The sequence below is a fragment of the Lactuca sativa genome, chromosome 1, assembly GCF_002870075.4.
Source record: "Lactuca sativa cultivar Salinas chromosome 1, Lsat_Salinas_v11, whole genome shotgun sequence".
Lineage (NCBI taxonomy): Eukaryota > Viridiplantae > Streptophyta > Magnoliopsida > Asterales > Asteraceae > Lactuca > Lactuca sativa.
The window spans coordinates 99,038,322-99,056,161 of NC_056623.2; the positions used below are offsets into that span (position 1 = coordinate 99,038,322).

The 17,840-nt window shown below is 38.8% G+C and overlaps 2 protein-coding genes across 2 annotated transcripts; both read right to left on the bottom strand.

Annotated features, from left to right (window-relative positions):
* Nucleotides 1–1,512: 1,512 nt before the first annotated feature.
* Nucleotides 1,513–4,288, bottom strand: LOC111899371 (uncharacterized). Its single transcript, XM_023895213.3, has 6 exons — nt 3,898–4,288; nt 2,882–3,070; nt 2,318–2,434; nt 2,073–2,222; nt 1,928–1,986; nt 1,513–1,808 (listed from the first exon to the last, which is right to left on the bottom strand). Exons 1-6 carry the CDS (start codon nt 4,069–4,071, stop codon nt 1,673–1,675), a joined length of 825 nt encoding a protein of 274 aa, XP_023750981.1. The 5' UTR covers nt 4,072–4,288; the 3' UTR covers nt 1,513–1,672.
* Nucleotides 4,289–5,880: 1,592 nt separating this feature from the next.
* Nucleotides 5,881–8,987, bottom strand: LOC111899372 (la-related protein 6B). The gene is made up of 10 exons (XM_023895214.2): nt 8,191–8,987; nt 7,770–7,851; nt 7,582–7,676; nt 7,420–7,491; nt 7,248–7,327; nt 7,056–7,155; nt 6,912–6,959; nt 6,749–6,814; nt 6,511–6,660; nt 5,881–6,431 (listed from the first exon to the last, which is right to left on the bottom strand). The coding sequence occupies exons 1-10, from the start codon at nt 8,788–8,790 to the stop codon at nt 6,141–6,143; spliced, it is 1,584 nt and encodes a 527-aa protein (XP_023750982.1). The 5' UTR covers nt 8,791–8,987; the 3' UTR covers nt 5,881–6,140.
* Nucleotides 8,988–17,840: the final 8,853 nt, after the last annotated feature.

Consider the following 17,840-nt stretch of genomic DNA (forward strand, 5'->3'; position numbering starts at 1 on the left):
GGTTATACATAAAGTTTGGATTTTTGTCCATTAGGCACCTCCCTAGATGGTGTCTGGAAAGTTATAGTCTTTGTCTAAGTGGATTAGGGACTTAATAAGAAGATATGGATATGCCCAGAAAGCAAGACGAGACTAAAGGAGGGTTGAGACGCAAAGTTTGAATGACATCGTGATTATTTTGTCGCCTAGTGGTTGCGATGTGACGAGGGGTCGTGACACGACTACTCGTTTACCTTTGACTTTTTGTGTGGTTTAACTTTTGGTCAAACTTTGATGGACATGGAGTTTTTTATTGAGATCTAACCTCTGATTATTATTGGTTACTAAGATGTGCCTAATGATGGATTTAGGTGGTTCGCATTAGTTGATATCCTTGAGGAGACTTGCGTGTGAGGATTCAGTTGGTAGTATCATTTGAGCTTTCTCACTATAATATGTGTGATATTATATGTCCTTTGTGTGGTTGGATGTATGTGTATTGTTAGTGTGTGGATATGTGATTAGACTGGATTGGTCTTCTGTTATCATGTTATGATAACTGGTTGGTCTTATAGGTGGTTAGTAGGAAGATGGTTGGGAGTACATGTCATTTGGGATGTTGACCCACTGAGGTGTTGATTGTGAGCCGACTGGGAGTCTACCAGTCACTTGGGATGTTTTGAGTGTCTACTGCCCACTGAGGTGTTGACTGTGAGCAAACTATTGTATGTATTGTATGTGTAATGGTATATATGATATATTAAGGAACTTACTAAGCTTTGTGCTTACTCTTTAAAGTTAAATGTTTTTTGTGGTTGTCCCGGTGAAATAGGAAAGGGTGTGGCGTGAATGTACTCGCATCCATGATTTGTTTTTAGGCTTCCGGTAAACTTTTAGTTATGCAGTCTTGAAGCAATTGGACACCTATGATCTTTTTGTGAAAACCGTTTTTGCATTGTTTTAGTTATATTTTAAGAAAATTTTGGTTTGGGGTGACCATTTTGGTTTGGCTACCATTATGGAGAGACCTCTATTTGGCTTTGTTTTGGGTCCTCTTATATTTGGAGGATGCATGATACACGACTAGTTATCAAATTCTATCTGTTTTTTCTTTGGTTCTTCATGGATTTTGTGCAATATGTTGGTGGATCATTCGAAGCAGTTTTGGTATGCAGGTTAATCTTTGGGCTCGAAAATTTTAAGCCATCGTGCGATTTGGCAATGATCACGACAATGTATTAGAGGTTTGAATGCTATCATGGATTTATTTGTTGTACGAAATATTCATGACTTATTTGTTAAAGTGTTTATTAAAAATAATTGAATATCATTTCTTTTTCATTACTAGAGTATTTGATGAAGTTTTGGACATGATACAGAAATGTCGATTGTCATAGACATAGATATAGATTTTCCACAAAATCCTCCTTATCATCTTCCACTACTCCTAACAAAACAAAAGTTAGTTTCAAAGTTCTAAATTTAGTCTAAAATAATAACAAATAAATAACAATGACACAATCATAATACAAATAACATAAACAAGCTTGTGAAATTGCAAAGGGGAGTGACTTCTCTATATTGTTCCAAAGAAGAATGAGCACAAAAAAGTAGAGTGCTAAATTTGATTTGTACACAAAAAACATAAACAAAAACAAAAACAAAAACACCCCATCAAATCAAATATCAATAATCAATCTAAGTAAAATAAGGTTACAATCTTCCTCATATTCTTAGCTTCTTGACATGTCTCCATCAGCAATCTGCTGTCATGGAAGGCAAAACAAATCACTTGCTGCACTTGAGATATTATATCCATGTTACACAGCCTACAACAAATCAAAATCAAAATCAAAATCAAAAATTACAATAATATAAAAAACCTAAATATGTGAACAAATGATAATAATAAAAAAAAAAAAGGGTTCTTTTTTAAGATTCTACAAACCTGCTGGCTTCGATCAATGGAAGATGATCATTGTGTGGTTTTTCAATCACATTCTTCACCTGCATATCCAAGAAAAAACATATCTACTTTAGAAAGGATAAAAAGGTAAATTTGGATGTGTAAAAGGTAAAAGGTAAAATCTTACTTTTGAAAGTAATTCTTGGCTTTCAGGAGGTTGTTTTTTCAAACTTTGAGGTAAGATTACAGTAAGCAACTCTGGTCTTTCAGCTCTTAATGCACCTCTAATTACAGCTGCATTTGTTCCAGAAGCTCCTGATGTAAAGATGTGATTTTTCTGCATAAAATAAGTTTTAATGTAATGATACATCACAAATATATATAAAAATATATAAATTGATTTCACATTTATGTAAATATGTATATATATACCGTTATGACCATAGCATAACTAAGAATCTCAATGAGTTCTTGATGCATGAATCCCATGTTTCTTGTCCCAAAAAATCCAATGTTTCTTGGACCTTGTTGTTGGATTGCTAGTAATTCCTGAAAAAAAAAAAAAAGTAAAAAAAGTAATAAAATTTTAATCAGAAACTCAAATAAAAGATGGGTTCTAGTTATTTTTACAAATGTTCATTCCATTCCATGAAAAGGGAAACTCCGGAATCCGGCCTAAGGAATGGAAATTAACAAAATGGAATGGAAGGAATCAGATTCCTTTGTGAATGGTCTATTGACTATTCCATTCCATTCGGGAATCAGATTCTTTCATGAATGGTTTAATTTCATTCCATCATGCAAAACAAACAACTTTTTTTTTTCATTCCAATGGAATTAACCATTCCATTCTTTCCAATTATATCCACATCAAGAAAGTGAAACTAGTTTTCATTTATGTATGTATAACTTGAGATGTGCAATAAGTGATTCTTGATTATAGGTGGCAAAATCAAGATTTGAGCTAATTTTAGTGATGATAAATGAGGCACAAACCTGTAGGTAATCAACATCAGGGGCAGGTTTATATTCTGAGACAAGAACAGCACCTGAGCCTTCTACAATGGTTTGAGCTTGTGTAGGAAGTTGAGATCCAAATTCATCATCAGAACCAAACATTTGCACTTCATTTCCATCTTCAATCTTTAAACAACCAATTGCTTGATGTCTTTTACCACAAAGCCACTATATCAGCACATAAAAAACAGAGGGCCCTGGTAGTAAATTATCAGTGAAATCAACTGAGCATTCAAAGAAACGTTTAACAAGCATGTAGAGGTCAGTTTTGGTTAAAGATGAATGGAATCAGTCATTACATTCTATGATATAATCATTGATGTTTATAGACAAAATAAACAGTTTTGTTATTTCATTTGAATGGAATGAACCATTCCATTCCTTCCCCGATTCCATCATACCAAACACTAATATAGGTCTCAATAAAGAATCCCTTGGATGCAAAAGAAGTCAGTAACCATATGGTGAACTTGTAGAGACCATATACTGATTTAGAATTTTGAAAAGAATCTTGTGATTAAGAGAAAATCAAATAAAATTAGTCAATAGTCAATACAAGGTTAACAGCAGGACAACAAACAGATAGACAAAGTAACAACAGAATCCAATCATAAAAGGTCAAGAAATTGTTGAAAGAGACTCCTAAATCACATAATTAATCCTAGGAAACTCCACAACTGATCAACCAATTGGGATTTGTTTTTATGGATGGAGCATAATGGATACTGGATAGAAAAACATGGCAAACTCTGTAGCAGAAATCAAGGAATTAGGTTGAGATCTAATGAGGAGCGCTATTCAATAGGAAATGAAGAATCCCATGTTTTTATTCAACCAAAACGCAGAAAAATGAGAAAAAAACAATTCTGTGAAGAACTATATGAAATCAAACAAACTAAAACGTACTACGCATACTAAACATCCAGAATTCAATTCAACAGCATATCAAACACCTTGTATGGTTGAGATAGCGAAAAAAGGGAGCAGGGTTTTACCGGCTTCCTGGTGAAGAGAGTTTGTGGACCAGACACCTTGAGAGAGAAAGAAGATGATGATGAAGAAGAAGAAGAAGAAGGTGAAGGTGAAGAAGAGAGACGTGAAGCAGCAGTAATAGTAGCAGCACCAGTAGGTGTGAGAAGAGGCAACAACAATAGCCTCGTCGATGTCATTTTCTTATTGATTTCTCCTCCGCCGGCTATAAACTTGTTCCGGCGACCAGTCTGAGTATGAATCTGTACCCGTTTTCACCCAATTTTCCGGCGACCGTCGGTTTGTGCTTCAGTTATTATCTCTTCTTCCCTTCTGCTGTGGGAGAGTCTCGAGAGAGATAGGAGGGGTCGGGAATTTGAGGAGAAAAAGGACTTCCCTTTTTGTACCCTTTCTAATTTGCTCTTTCTCTTCATTTATATATATTTTTACCTAAAGTTGATGTATTTTAAGATTATTATAAATCAAGATGTGTAATATTTTAATAATATGATGACATGATTTACATCTGCTATTAGAAATTAGATAAAACAAATAACATTATTTTTTTTTGTTTTTATTTCTTTGATAACCTCTAAATTCATAATAACATATTAAACAGTTATAGCAATAACAATAGACTCCGTATATTTCATTGAAAATAGGGCAGGGGAGGTATGTAGATGTCAGGATAGCCTGGGTTATCTCTCAAATTTTCAGATGTAGTGGAAATTTTTTTGAGATTCTTTTGGTATAATTCATTTTTTTGTGTGCTACCAATGACAACCACCTCCCTAGAGGGTAAAACTGCATGTCTCAAGATGATTTCCGGCATGACGAACCAATACCTTTCAAGAGAGGCAAAAACATAAAACTCTCAAGATCTTATATGAATAAATCAAATTAAAAGTCTCAAGATGTGATACTTGCAAAAGAAGCTAACAATAACAAATCATATGTGAGAAGTAGAAAAAAATGTTACAAAAATACATATTAAATATATCTAATACATATATTAAGATTTACATTGTTACAAAAATACATATAATCATCACCATGTTATTCTTACATTGTTATAATTTGCATTTTAGAAAAGCTATGATATGTTGCCATTTGGATATATGTTAAAATAATTACAAAAAAAAAAGTTCTTTATGGAAGTACTTTTTTAGTATGATGGTTTTTGAAAGATCTTAAATATTTTGTTTTATTTTTTATTTTTTTAACAACCTATGTTAAAGTTGAAGCTTTATGAGTAGGCAATATAAGTGGTTTTATCTTCTAGTCGATCTCTATACACAAAAAGACATGAGCAATAACCCGCATCATATGATGTAGACCAGTGGGCACCCCTTAGCCCTCGGATTTGACAAATGCAGTCAAAGCCGCCTTAGCCTTACTAGCACCTCCGAGAAGTCTACCGAATGTTCATGATGTTCTTACGCAAGCGTTTGAGATTCGAATACGGGTCAACTTTCGTTTTTTAAGTGTTTCATACCACTTTTTAAAACAACAGTTCCATACCAAATGATCACCATTAGACTATCCAAAATGCTACCGACACAAAGATGCTAAAAGGTAGTCCCCTCATCACAACCCCTCTCCATCACCACCACTACCACTAGGGTGGTCTCAACGCATAGAAAAAAAGAGAGAGATAGAGAAGCATACATCTTCAAGAAAAGACGTATTTCTATAAAAATCATTCCACTTTGAAGTTTTTTCGCTTTAACCACCCAAAGAGTATTTTTCTAATTTATTTACTCATCGAGACTTCAATTTAAAAAAATATAAAAAAAACACACACACCTGACAAAAGCCAACGTGTGCATCTATCTAACAAAACCAGTTCATGTCTTTTAGTCATCTCTACGTTAGAGTGTTCAATTTGGTTTACTCATGACTAAAGTTGATGCTTATCACCCGACGTTTATCGTGTGCATCTACCTAACCACTTCATGTCTATTACATCTGTCGGCTGCAAAACTCATAATTCACAAAAAGACAGCAAGTCGACGAAATGTTATTCAACATTTTTATATAAAAACCTCCATCAATCCTTCTCTTCACTTCAAATTACATCTTTGCCCCCACCCCCATCTCACCTTTCTTCCATATCCTAACGTTTACCAAACAAAGGGTAGAAACAACAATAACATCTAAAAAAAACAGTATCTCCAAAACCCAAAAAAAAAAAAAAAAAAAACAAATTCTGTTTTTTACTTTATAGAATATAGCACAACACTCAGAAAAAAATAAAAAAAAATAAAAACTAGTCAGAAACCGAAACAACCAAAGGCTTCCCCCGCCCCATAGCAAATCCCCTCGTGCCATCTGGCATACGAGGCCCCGGAGGTTGCTTCCCCCCGCCACCACCATGCTCAGGGGTATTTATGGAATTTCCCAACACCGGTGCCACCACATGAGCCATTCTATTGTTGTGATGATTATTATATTGTGACCTTCCACGCCCCTGCCCCTGCCCCTGCCCCTGCCCTTTCCCCCGCCCACGGTTCCGCCCTTTTTTATGCCCGCCCTCTTTCTCATTTGCCTGATCTTCAACCTGATACACAAAAGTAAAGAAACAAAATGACAAATATACCCTTTTGATATAAAAAAAAAAAAAAAAGAATTATTCATACTATTATTTGCTCGTGTGACTGGACATCAGATTGTTGGTTGGTGTCTTCCACGTGTTGTTGATCTGATGTGGATGTGTCATCTTCTTTTTGGGCAGCCTCGTCTTCCTGCCCGGATTTCTTTCCACGTGCTTGGGCAGCTTTCGCTTGAACCTTTTAAAAATAAAAAAAAATAAAAAAAAAATCAGTTTTATAGTTTATACATAATCAAAATATATATAAATAAATATAAAGCACAAACCGGGCGTCTTAGTAAACGAACTCTCAAACCATTTCTCCAGCTTCCCTCTTTGTTTAGCTCCATAACCTAAAAAAAACAATAAAATTAATCAAATCTTGAAAAAAAAATCATAATTTATTAAAAATTAAAGATTATTGGTATTGGTATTGGTATTCACACTTACTGCTTTTTCTGCAAGCTCAATGGACTCGTATTCCACAAAAGCATGCAACTTTGTCAAAAAAAAAAATAGATTTCAAATAATATGAAAGTTAGATATTTATAAAGAAAAAAGAAAAATAAAATACATTGCCTATATCATGTATACCTTGTTACTGAAGAGCATACCATCTGCTTTTGCTGTTCTTGAATTTGAAGATGGCCCACCGTTTGAAGCTTGAGGTTGACAAGTACGGATTGTTTTTACACTGACGAAAAAAATCAAATACTAGATTACTTACATAATGTCTTCCAGAATGTTCTAGAAAAATGTTTTGACTTATAGTCAAATGTATACTACCTTCCAACAACTGAGAAAACCTTCATTAGGTTCTGATGACAATGATCCTCAGGTAAATTTTCAGCAACGATTATGCGAGACTATGAGAGAATAAAAAAATGTGAAAAAAGATTCTTAAAAGTTTGAATCTTGAATTTTGTCAATGCCTCAATGGATGTATAATTGTGTATACCTGAAGTTCTTCCATGTCTGACTCGGTCAATGGATGTTGACGTTTGACTTTCTTCCCATCTTCACTAACCATCTATAAATGAGAATGTAGAAGTTAAGAAAAAGAGAGAAATTGTTTAATGTTTATAAATTGGAGTGGGAAAATGTGTTTAAAGAGCTTCACCAGTTTTGTAGAGTTTCTCAGTATGTTAGCAAGCTGGGAGTTGCTGTTGACAAGGGCTTTGATTTTCTTGAAAGATACAACAACAGATATTGGCACTGAAAAAATGTTGAATTTGAGGTTAATGATATTAAGATGTGGAATTTAAGAATTTTGATTGTTTCTCACATAATGGAAGGAGTGGATCTTACCATATCCTTCAGGATCTTTGTTGATGAACCTCATTAAATGATCAGTAGTTGCCAAATTTATATCACTGAAGTAATATTCCACCTACAGAAGTTATATCATAAAGATGTCAATTGTGAAGATCAAAAGCACCATAGATTTATTTCATAACAACGTCTTCACCTAAGCAAACATTGGTGTAAACAAGATAACCAAGTTCCTACTTATCTGTATCAATATGTTTTCAAGTTAGCTTTAGAGATTGAAAGAGAAAGCAAGACGAGTAACGAGTTAGCATACAGATTACAGAAACACATTTCTATGAAACATAAGTACCCTAGTTCATAGTAGCAATTGAGAAAAAAAAAAACAAAATTAGATAATTAAAGCATCAATTCACTCAGAATCATGTAAAAGCAAGTAGAGATAGGGGCATAACCCTGCCTGATTGAGAATCTTCTGAGTAGCTTCATCAGTGAGACCATCTTTTGAATCTGGATCTCCAAGAACTGTTCGCTGAGCTTGAACCGATACATCCTTATGATCGAGGAACCCCGTGGCGCCATTAAAGGGGCGTGGATGATTATGATTATGAGTGTGATTATGATGTTGGTGATGGTGATACTGAAGCGGAACATGATGATGGTGATGATGAGGGTGATGGTTTTGCACAGGGACAGAAACGGGAACGTGAGTCGGGATCGGGGGGTGAAAAGGAGAATTAGGTGAAGGATATACATGAATTATTCCCGGAGAAGTCGGAGGAGGGGAGATAACTAGCCTCGGCTGAGATAGATCGGCGCGAGTAGTGACAGTAGTTGAAGTCGTAGTAGAGGATGACGACGGGGAAGATGCGGCGGTGGTAGTTCGAGGAACAAATTCCGGAGCCTTAGCGTTGAGACGACTAGAGGATACGTTACGTGTGAGAGTTGGATTGTTGGTATCACTGGAACTTGAAGTAACAGTAGAAGCTGGTTGCTGAAGATCGTCATGGTGGATTACAGATTCTAGGGTTTGGGAAGAAGATGGGGGTTCTTGAGCCATATTATTGGGTAATTGTATGTATATGTTGAAGGGGATCTGCTATGCTTGAAGTGTAGAAACCTAGGGTTTGTCTGATGCAGACGAAGCAAGATCCCCCCTTCCTTCTTCCTCTCTACCTGTGTCGATGGAGACACTACAGAAGGTTTCCCTGCCTTTCCACAACCTTTCCCCCTTCACTTATTTATTTTACCACCAAAGGAAAAAAGAAATACAATGATTTTGATATTGTTTTCTTTTGATAAATCTTTTACCTAAAATAACAATAATACATTACTTTTTATTTATTCTACAACTAAATATCTGATTATGTTTGTTGTAGTAATTGTCATAAAAAAAAAAAAAAAAAATCTTTGTCAGAAAGAAATTTCATGTGTATCTTCAATATTGCATAAGATGAGTATTGTGACTTGTAGGGTACAAGTGTCCAATACATTTGATTTTATAAGATATTGTCAACCAATCCAACTTAACTAGTAATGACCCATCAAATCAATTCAATTATGATAGCATAAGTAAAGAAAACCAACTCAAGATTGAATCGGTTTTATCCGTTGGATGTTAAATATATCTAATTGGATCCATCTAAATTTCATCTAAACCGAATCCAATATATTAATCCAATACATATTGGATATCTAATATATCTAATTGGACCATCTAAATTTCATTTAAACTCAAGTCTAATTTTCAATCAAAATATGATAGCATAAGTAAAGAAAACTAAAAACAAATCAAAATGTAGAAGTTGATGAACGACCAACCTGGAAAGAGAGGACACAAACTTGTGAAAGTTTTGATTAGGGATTTGGGGCTTTCAAGTTTCGGTTGCGCCTTTTATATGTTTCAGACTTATTTTCATTATAATTTTAATAATGATTCTTAAAAATAATTAAAATTTATATAAATAGTTTTTAATTAATTGGAATTTTATATTTTTAATTGCATATCCAATTGGAGAGAAATTAAATTGGATTAGTTCGGTATTGGGATTGTCATCCAAAAACCAACCGATTCAATTTGGATATTGAAATTTCATATGTAACATCTGTTCCAGGTATATACTTCTTTTGTGTTCATAGCAATTAGGACTTCAAATATGAAATTTTTGGTGACCATGACGTGGTGGTGAAGACACCACAACGTGGTCTCACCTTGTAAGAAACGTGCTTTTTCTTTTAGACACCACGATGTGGCAAGGTCTTGGCTATAATGTGGTAGCGGCCAGTATGAAAAAAACTTAATTTTTCGAGTTTAAAGCCCTATTTAAGGGATGTGATGGTTAGGTTTGCTCACCCTCAACCTCCATCACTCCCTCTTGACCTAAAACGAACCCTAGCCTCCCTTGTTGATACCTTAAAGCTTTTTGTGGTGTTTTATGGTGTTGAAGGGGAAGAAGGTGTTTTTTGTGCATAGATTCAGCAAACAAGTCTCCCCAACACCTTCTTGCGCACATTCTGGACCCTTGTAAGCCTAAGTTCATACATTTTGTGTATAATCCTTCTAGAGCTAGACTTTTAAGCATTTTTCTCCATGTTTAAGGTGGTTTGAGGGGATGGATTCTATAAAGTTTGCAACTTTGTGGATCCTTAAGGTCCCTTTGTGGTCTCATGTTCAAGATCTAAAGTTATATAGTGTTTTGTTCCGTGTATGGGGTTTTGACCTCATTTTTACCATTTTGACATGACTAGTTTTCTCGTCTGTGAGCTGAGTTTTCTCACTATACTTTGTACTGCAGTATGTATCCTTATGTGTAGGATGTTGCTATGAAGTAGTGATCTTTTATACAGGTAGATTTGTTTATGATCACATATATTTCCTTGATATTGTTTGTTTGCATATGTCGACATATTTGTGGTTGGATTGAGGCGGTTATGCTCTGTGTTGTAGGCCAAGATACACAGGCGGTCTAGTAGGTACTATAGGCCTAAGGAGAACGGTCAAACTACATGTTGTAGGCTAAAGAGAACGGTCCAGTTGATATTGTAGGTTTATGAAAGAAGTCCAGCCATAGGTTGTAGGCTCGGGAGGCGGTTCAGCCCTATGTTGTAGGTCTGGTGTGCATGCATTGTATGTGTATTATTGTTTGGGGTATTTTGAGGAACTCACTTAGCGTTGACTTACAGTTGTGGATTTAAATGTTTCAGATACTTCAGAGGATCGGGGCAAGACGAAAGTGTGGTTGTACACATCATCCGGTGGTCGTTATGTTTTGAGTGATACTATGATTTTATGATATGATCATGAAACAATATTTTTTGTGACTTATGTTTTATAGAATTCTAAAAACGAAAAAAAAATATTATGGTTTTTTGGGACGTTACATCAGAACCAATTCAATTCAATTCCAATTGGATATTCGATGTATGTTAGTCGGTTTAAATTGGATTGATTGGTTTGGATTGCATCTGATTGTTGTGATATGCCAGAGATGGTTTAATTGAGATCGAGGGTGAGAGTCGTGTTGGTTCCTTCTTCTAATATCATGGTACAAAAGAGAAAGATGATCGTTAGTTGGCGTCTAGGAGGGATTCTTAGGACGATGCCCCGACGATCAAGTTAGAATGGATTCTAAGAGAAGAAAATGTAAATATGATGAAAAAGAGTTTTGTCCCCTTCTTCATGAGGAAGAAGGGTCCTTTCATACCTAATTGAGAGGCGCGTGCCTCCTAATTGATTTTGTTGATCCTTCCCTCGTGAGACGTGACATGGCGGATCTATATTGAAGGATCTCTCGTTACGCCTTTTTGTCTCGTTGCCTCATTGGCTAGAGGGGAATCTTCGATATTATGATGATTGTGATTGTCGTCAGATGGGCAAGTGGAACTCTCTGATTGGTCCCACGTTTTTCGGGGTGTTATTTCTAAGAGAAAAAGGGCAAGGCGCAGTTTTGCCCCTTAACCGTCATACCAGTGACTCCGCATTGGCGAGGGCCCAGCCTTGGCCTCAGACTAGATACGACCAGATCCTAACCAGGCCAAGCTTGGTGTTAGTTTGACTTCTCCTTTTTTGATGTTTTCCCTAAGGGATACGTTAACAAGTCCCTTAGCATAGGAGTACGTGTTGGCTTGGTAGCGTCGTCGTTCAAGCCTATATTTCAACACGTATATGTCTGAGATTATCTCTAGCATTTGACAGACATTAGAAAGCGTCGTAAATGTGTGTCAGATCCATCGCGAGACAGTTCGTGACGCCAGTTTTTCCTTTAAAATCCTCCCTTACCCAAGACCTTTCATCTTCACCTCCTTTCCTTACTTTCGTTGTATTGACTCAGGCATTTTATGAATTTCCTTTTTCTATCATTCATTCGTTCTTGACGATGGACCGTTATGACAGAGTCCCTACCGCAGAGGAATTCCAACTTCTGCAAGATCAATTTGGTTTCTTACCGGAGCACAGTGTGATGATTCCAACGAAGGGGTCATCAATCTATGACTGTCCTCGAAGGAAAGTGGGGGGTTCCTATTCCTCTATTCGAAGCAGGGTTATGCCTGCGAACATATGACTTTTTTGATATGATCGTGCATCACTACGACTTTTCCGTTGACGAATTAACCCCAAGTGTTGTCAATAAGATCGTAGGTTTTGAACTGATCTGTCGATATATAGGTTGTATACCTACTTTTTGGGTTTTCAGTTACTTATTCTATTCATTTACGAACTCCGGTGTCCGCACGCTAGCGAAAAGGCAAGCCATTCGTCAGTTGATCTCCGAACAAGATACTCCGAAGAAAAATTGGCAGAGGCAATGGCTCTAGGTTAACCGAAACCTTGTGGAGCATGGGTTTCGTAAAACACGAGACTTTCCCAACCGTCTTCCCAAGCTGTTCGGGGATAACCTAATTCTTGGCAAACGGCTGGGAAACATTACTGTCATTAGGGATAAGTGGGAAGATTTCATTCTTGCCGCGACCGGTATGAGTGCCGCCTAGAGGGCACATAGGAAGATGGCGCAGTTATTCGTCGTAAGATGCGGCATTCACTCATCTCCTTCTCTCCCCTTTTTTTTGTAAAAAATAAGAACAGTGTATCTTATTGGCTTGTGAGTTCTCATACTTGGTGTTTGTGTTTGCAGGTGTTGAAGCCGAGATTTCCTTGGAGATGGCCTTGCGCGGTCACTATCAGGGTAAGCTTTGCCACCGAGAGGTTGATCTTGTGGAGGCTCTTCCCCCTCCCGTATCTGAAAAACGTATGCGGGAGCCGTTGGATTGCTCTTAGCAGAAGGGGGAAATATTGGTTCTTGCAGACCTACCTCGCCTTCCCATCCGATTGTTGGGGTCGTTTCCCCAGTTTGTTTTCCGGCTTCTGCTTCTTCCGATTTGTCTGTGGGGGTGCAAGCAAAAAAAAAAGTAATACCCCTGTTCGGTAAAAACGAAGTTTGCATGTGGTGTTATCATCGAACGAAGAGACTGAATCTGATGATGCAGGCCTCCGTCCTCGTAAGATGTGCAAGACGGTGTTTCTGCCCAATCTTCTTGGTGGTATTAGGGATGTTCTTGGAGATAAATTTGTTGTGCCTGGGCAGAAAGATATAACGGTGGTGCCTAGTTCTTCAAAGGCATCACCTTCGTCGTTTACTGGCTTGCTCTCAGTTGATCCTGGTTCTAGCTCGGTGCTTGGGGGTGCACTGGGTGTGTCAGAAGATTCTTCCCCAGTGGACAACCTTCCATGGTTGATGAACTGAGAGATGTGTCTCACCCCCTTGGATTTCGAGGCTTACGCTCCAGGCTTGGCGGTTACTAAGGATTCCTTGTTGTCGGAAGACATTGCCGCCCAGGAGTGGAGTATCTGTGCTCATCTACCGGCCACAATGGAGTTGCTTGCGGGCCAATCAGACGCTCGTATGGCTCGTGACCTTCGATATGTCGCTGCTCAGGCTTCTGCCCTTCTGGTTGCTGCCGCTGACCGGGTTTTCCGCTCTGGCATAAATGAGGCACAATTAAAAACTTTGCAAGATGCCATTGCAAGCTTGAGGGAGGAACTCCGTGATTCAGAGGCAGAGCTTCGAGTGCTGTCCGAGCAAAATTGCATCGTGGCCTGCAAGAAGGCCGTTTTGGAGGATCATGTGGCTACTTTGGAAGGCCAAACGGAGCGACTCAAAAGTCAAGTGAGTTCGCTTACTCAGGGAAGGGTGTTTTAGCGAGTGAGTTGGCCAGGTGCCAACGTCAACTGGCCCATGTCGGGGTTGATGGTGTTGTTGCCCGAGGCAATTTTCAATGGATGTTGGAAAAGGTCGTGGTTCGAGTAATTGATAAGGTTATCGAGAGCGCGGAATTTGCCAGCAGGATCCAAGGTGTTTAAAAGGCATGTGAGGACCTTGGGCTTGAAAAAGGGAAACAGTTAGTTGGTCATTCCACAATTTCTAGTGAACCTGAAGCCCTGAACCCTGGCCGTGTCGCGATAAGAACCGAAGAGGTGGATATTGCTCTTTCATCCCTTGCTGAGACGGATTTTGCGGACCACTTTCGTCTGGGGGAGCTGGATTATGACAGCTTACGCCAGTTTTGTCGTAGGTCGGGTCCGGGAAGCTCTTCCTCAGACTATGAGGACTGATTTTTGCTTGTCCCATCTGTTCATTTTGTAATGTATTTGCATTCCCCTGTATTATATGTGTAGTGAAAGATACTGGTTGTTAATGACCAAGAACTGTGTATTTTGCTTTGTACTTGGTATGGAAATGCTCTTTTTTCTTTTTATATATCTTGAATTGACCTGTGATATCTTTAGACTATGGTTATTTGACATTTCTACTGTAATTCTTTTATGCACACTCCCTTGTTCTAGGGTTCGCGTTGATCGGTTAATGTGCACTTCAGACGTCGTATAACCACTACCATTGACTGATATTTCACTGACTTGTATGTTTAACTGGGCTTTTTATGTTAAGTCGTGAAATATTGGTCAATGTTCTTGACTATACTTTGAGGTTTAGCTACATGTATGTTGGTCGAGCTCGTCACCTCAAGGCCTTTTACTGTCTAATTTTTAGAGGAAAGGTTATGAATCTTTTTAGAACCCCTTTCTTTATGCCATTAATTTAAGATTTATACATTCTCAGCTCTGAGATGTTATTGGCAAATTTTAGGTAAAGATTATGATTCTTTAAGACCTATGGTTGCATCCTTGCATAGATTTTGCTCAAGTAGCGTAGGTGATCAACTGTTGTTGCTACATGGAAAATATGCACAACCCCTTTACTTTGTGTTTTTGCAACTGATTAAACAAAATTCTGGAAAGCTCTTTCAAGATGAAAATTATATTAACACTTAAAAAAAGGAAAGACATGAATCTGACTGTCCAAGTATCAAGGCGCAGGCCCGATCTTCACGTCGGTACCTGGAGTATGGTTAATTATCATGTGCGGAGTTTGACCATACTCCTTTTTCTCAGCCTCCGCTTTATTTTTGGTCAAGTGCTCCGCTGTGACTACCTCGTCATGGTTGTGCATCTTTTTCTCATCTCCTCCAAGTGTTTCTTGATAGGTTGGGGTTCCTTCTTATTTCCACCATTGGGTCTCGGTGTGGAAGAGCTGAATTTCGCCCTTCACGTTCTGCAGGCGCTCACACTTTCCCTTCTTCTTGACCCAACGCGTGCTGGGGCCGTGGGAAGTGGCTCCCTTTCGCCGAGCGAGAAAACCACCTATGTTTTTCTACGTGCCTATCAATCTTGCATTTCACACGGTTATTTAGGGTTTTGTTTTGTTCATCAGAGGCACTGGTTGGTTCTCTTCTGTAGGAAAGGTTGCGTGTTAGATTAAATGACACTCTGCCACTATCTTTGTTGTTCCTGGCGCTTAGCTCCTTCACCCCAAGGGGGTTTGGTTCATCTTTGACACTGGAGAAGATCCGGTTCGAGTCCCGAATCATTCTTTGTCCGGGCATGGCTTGGCCATCGATTGTGGGCGAGACTGGTGCCTTTGCCCATGGGTAGGCATTCCCTTGCTTTGCAAATTTCACTCTGTGCTCTGGCTGGACATATTTGGGTCATCGTTTGCTTCTTTCCATGGAAGAGATGTTGTGAGCCGTCTGAACACGTCTCTTTGCCTTTTCCTAGACTCGTGGACCAGCATTTGTTTCGTTGCTGATCTTCGATGTGGATTCTCCACCTTCTGGAAACTTTCACTCCGACATGATTTGGTTTCTTGCTTTGTCTCTTGTTGGGTACTGCATTCATTATCTGGTCTGGTTGCTACAACTGTCGCTGACCCATCACTTGTGCTAAATTTGATAATACCATGGAGAGTGGATGGAATCACTTGTAGCTGAAAGAGTGTAGGCCGACCCAGTAGAATATTGTGTTCAGCTACGTAGTCAAAAACCAAGAACTCGAGTACCCTTGTTACTTGCTTTGTCCCATCATGACTGACTAATGTAAACGGGAGCATGATTGTTCCTGTTGGCCAGATGCCATGACCAGTGAACCCGACTAGCGGGCCCTGCTGTTGTAGATGGAGCATGATTGTTCCATTATCAATGTCTACGTGCTTAACATGGTTTTGACTGATGAATCCTATGATGTGAAATGGGTCATTCGGGTGCCAATGTCCTGGTCTGGGATCGCTCATTGGAAAGGCTATGTTAAGCATGTTTTGATTATATGTCGTCGCGCTAGCGTGTTAGCTCTGGCGGTTGCTGCATGGGCGGGGCCTGGTGATGGTAAGTATCTTTGGCCTCCTTTCATGGCCCTTTCCCCCATCCTTTTGATTTTTAGGTTGGTGTTCGTCCTCATCAAATTTTGCTCTAAGCTCTTTTGCTATGTCAACTATGTTTCCAACTAGTTGTTTCTCATCTATCTCCCTTTTCAATACCGTGCACTCGATGGTATCATGAGTTTTACTCTTGTGATATTCGTAGAACTTGGTCTTGTCCTTGCTCTCCTTTGATGGAGTTTTTTTATTGCATGGACATCTGCATGAGCGTTCTTGTTGTCATCTTTGTTGAACGACATGTACCTCTTCGACATGTGTCTAGAGTAGCGATTGTGTTTATCCTAGTTGTCATCTTGCCTCTCCTGTTGTGATGAGCTTGGCCGGGATGCCACCTCCTCCTATTTGATGTATGCGTTGGCTACAACTTTGAGATTGGCCTCCTTTCACTCTTCCCCTTCAATTTGTCTCACATATTTTTCCACATGGAACTTAAGCTCATCCATGGATTTGGGGACTTTCCATTGCATCTTCTTAGATAGGGATCCAGGAAGCAGACCTCGGGCGAAGACGCCCGTCACCAGGAACTCTTCATGTCCTGGGAAATTCAAAGTAGCTAGTGTGAATCGATCGTAATAGTCACAAATCGATTCTCCTTATTTGTGTTTACACGCCATCACAGAGTTGGAGTCCCTTTTTCCTTTCCTCAACTACATGAAGTTGTTGAGGAAAAGGTATTTCAGCTGCTCAAAATTTGAGATACTGCCTGGCCTCAGAGACTTGAACCACTTGCTTGCATTTCCTGTTAGGGTACAGGGGAAATAGGTACAGGTGAAGCGACGATCCATCTTAAGAGATGTCATTGTCCACTCGTAGTTGTTGATGTGGTCATTCGGGTCAGTAGTACCGTTGTACTTTGGCATGTTCGGTATCATTGCAGTGTGCGGAATCTCGTACTGGAGCAGTTCATGGCTGAAATTGGAGCTTGAACTTCACATAGGGTTGTCCATGTATGAGTACGACATACCGCCATAGGCCATATGTTGTTGTGTCCGATAAGGGATCGCGTATATCTGGTTGTGCATGACCGACGACGAGATGTACGATTGATATTATTGTAAGTTTGGATGCAATCCAAATTGCTGGAATGTGTATTGCCCTGCCAGGTGAACTATGTACGGGTTTATTCATGTATATTGTTGTGTGGATGGATTGAATGGTTGAGTGGCCGCCATGAAGGGGTTGAATTCAGGTGTTATTGAGAAATGAACACCAGGTCCATAGGAGTTGGATCCCTGGTTGATCGAGGTCTGCACACTTGTGAATTGCGGCTAAAACACTTCTGGGACTGAACCTGGGGCTTGTTGAGCGAACGGGTTGAAGATCGATGGTTGTTGTACGAACAACA

Coding starts and splice junctions, on each gene's coding strand:
- LOC111899371 (XM_023895213.3), bottom strand. CDS start 4,071: ATGACATCGACGAGGCTATTGTTGTTGCCTCTTCTCACACCTACTGGT. Junction 2,435..2,881: donor CTGATGTTGATTACCTACAG/GTTTGTGCCTCA, acceptor TTTTTTTTTCAG/GAATTACTAGCAATCCAACA. Junction 1,987..2,072: donor GCCAAGAATTACTTTCAAAA/GTAAGATTTTAC, acceptor TTGGATATGCAG/GTGAAGAATGTGATTGAAAA.
- LOC111899372 (XM_023895214.2), bottom strand. CDS start 8,790: ATGGCTCAAGAACCCCCATCTTCTTCCCAAACCCTAGAATCTGTAATC. Junction 7,492..7,581: donor TGAGAAACTCTACAAAACTG/GTGAAGCTCTTT, acceptor TCTCATTTATAG/ATGGTTAGTGAAGATGGGAA. Junction 7,328..7,419: donor CAGACATGGAAGAACTTCAG/GTATACACAATT, acceptor ATTCTCTCATAG/TCTCGCATAATCGTTGCTGA.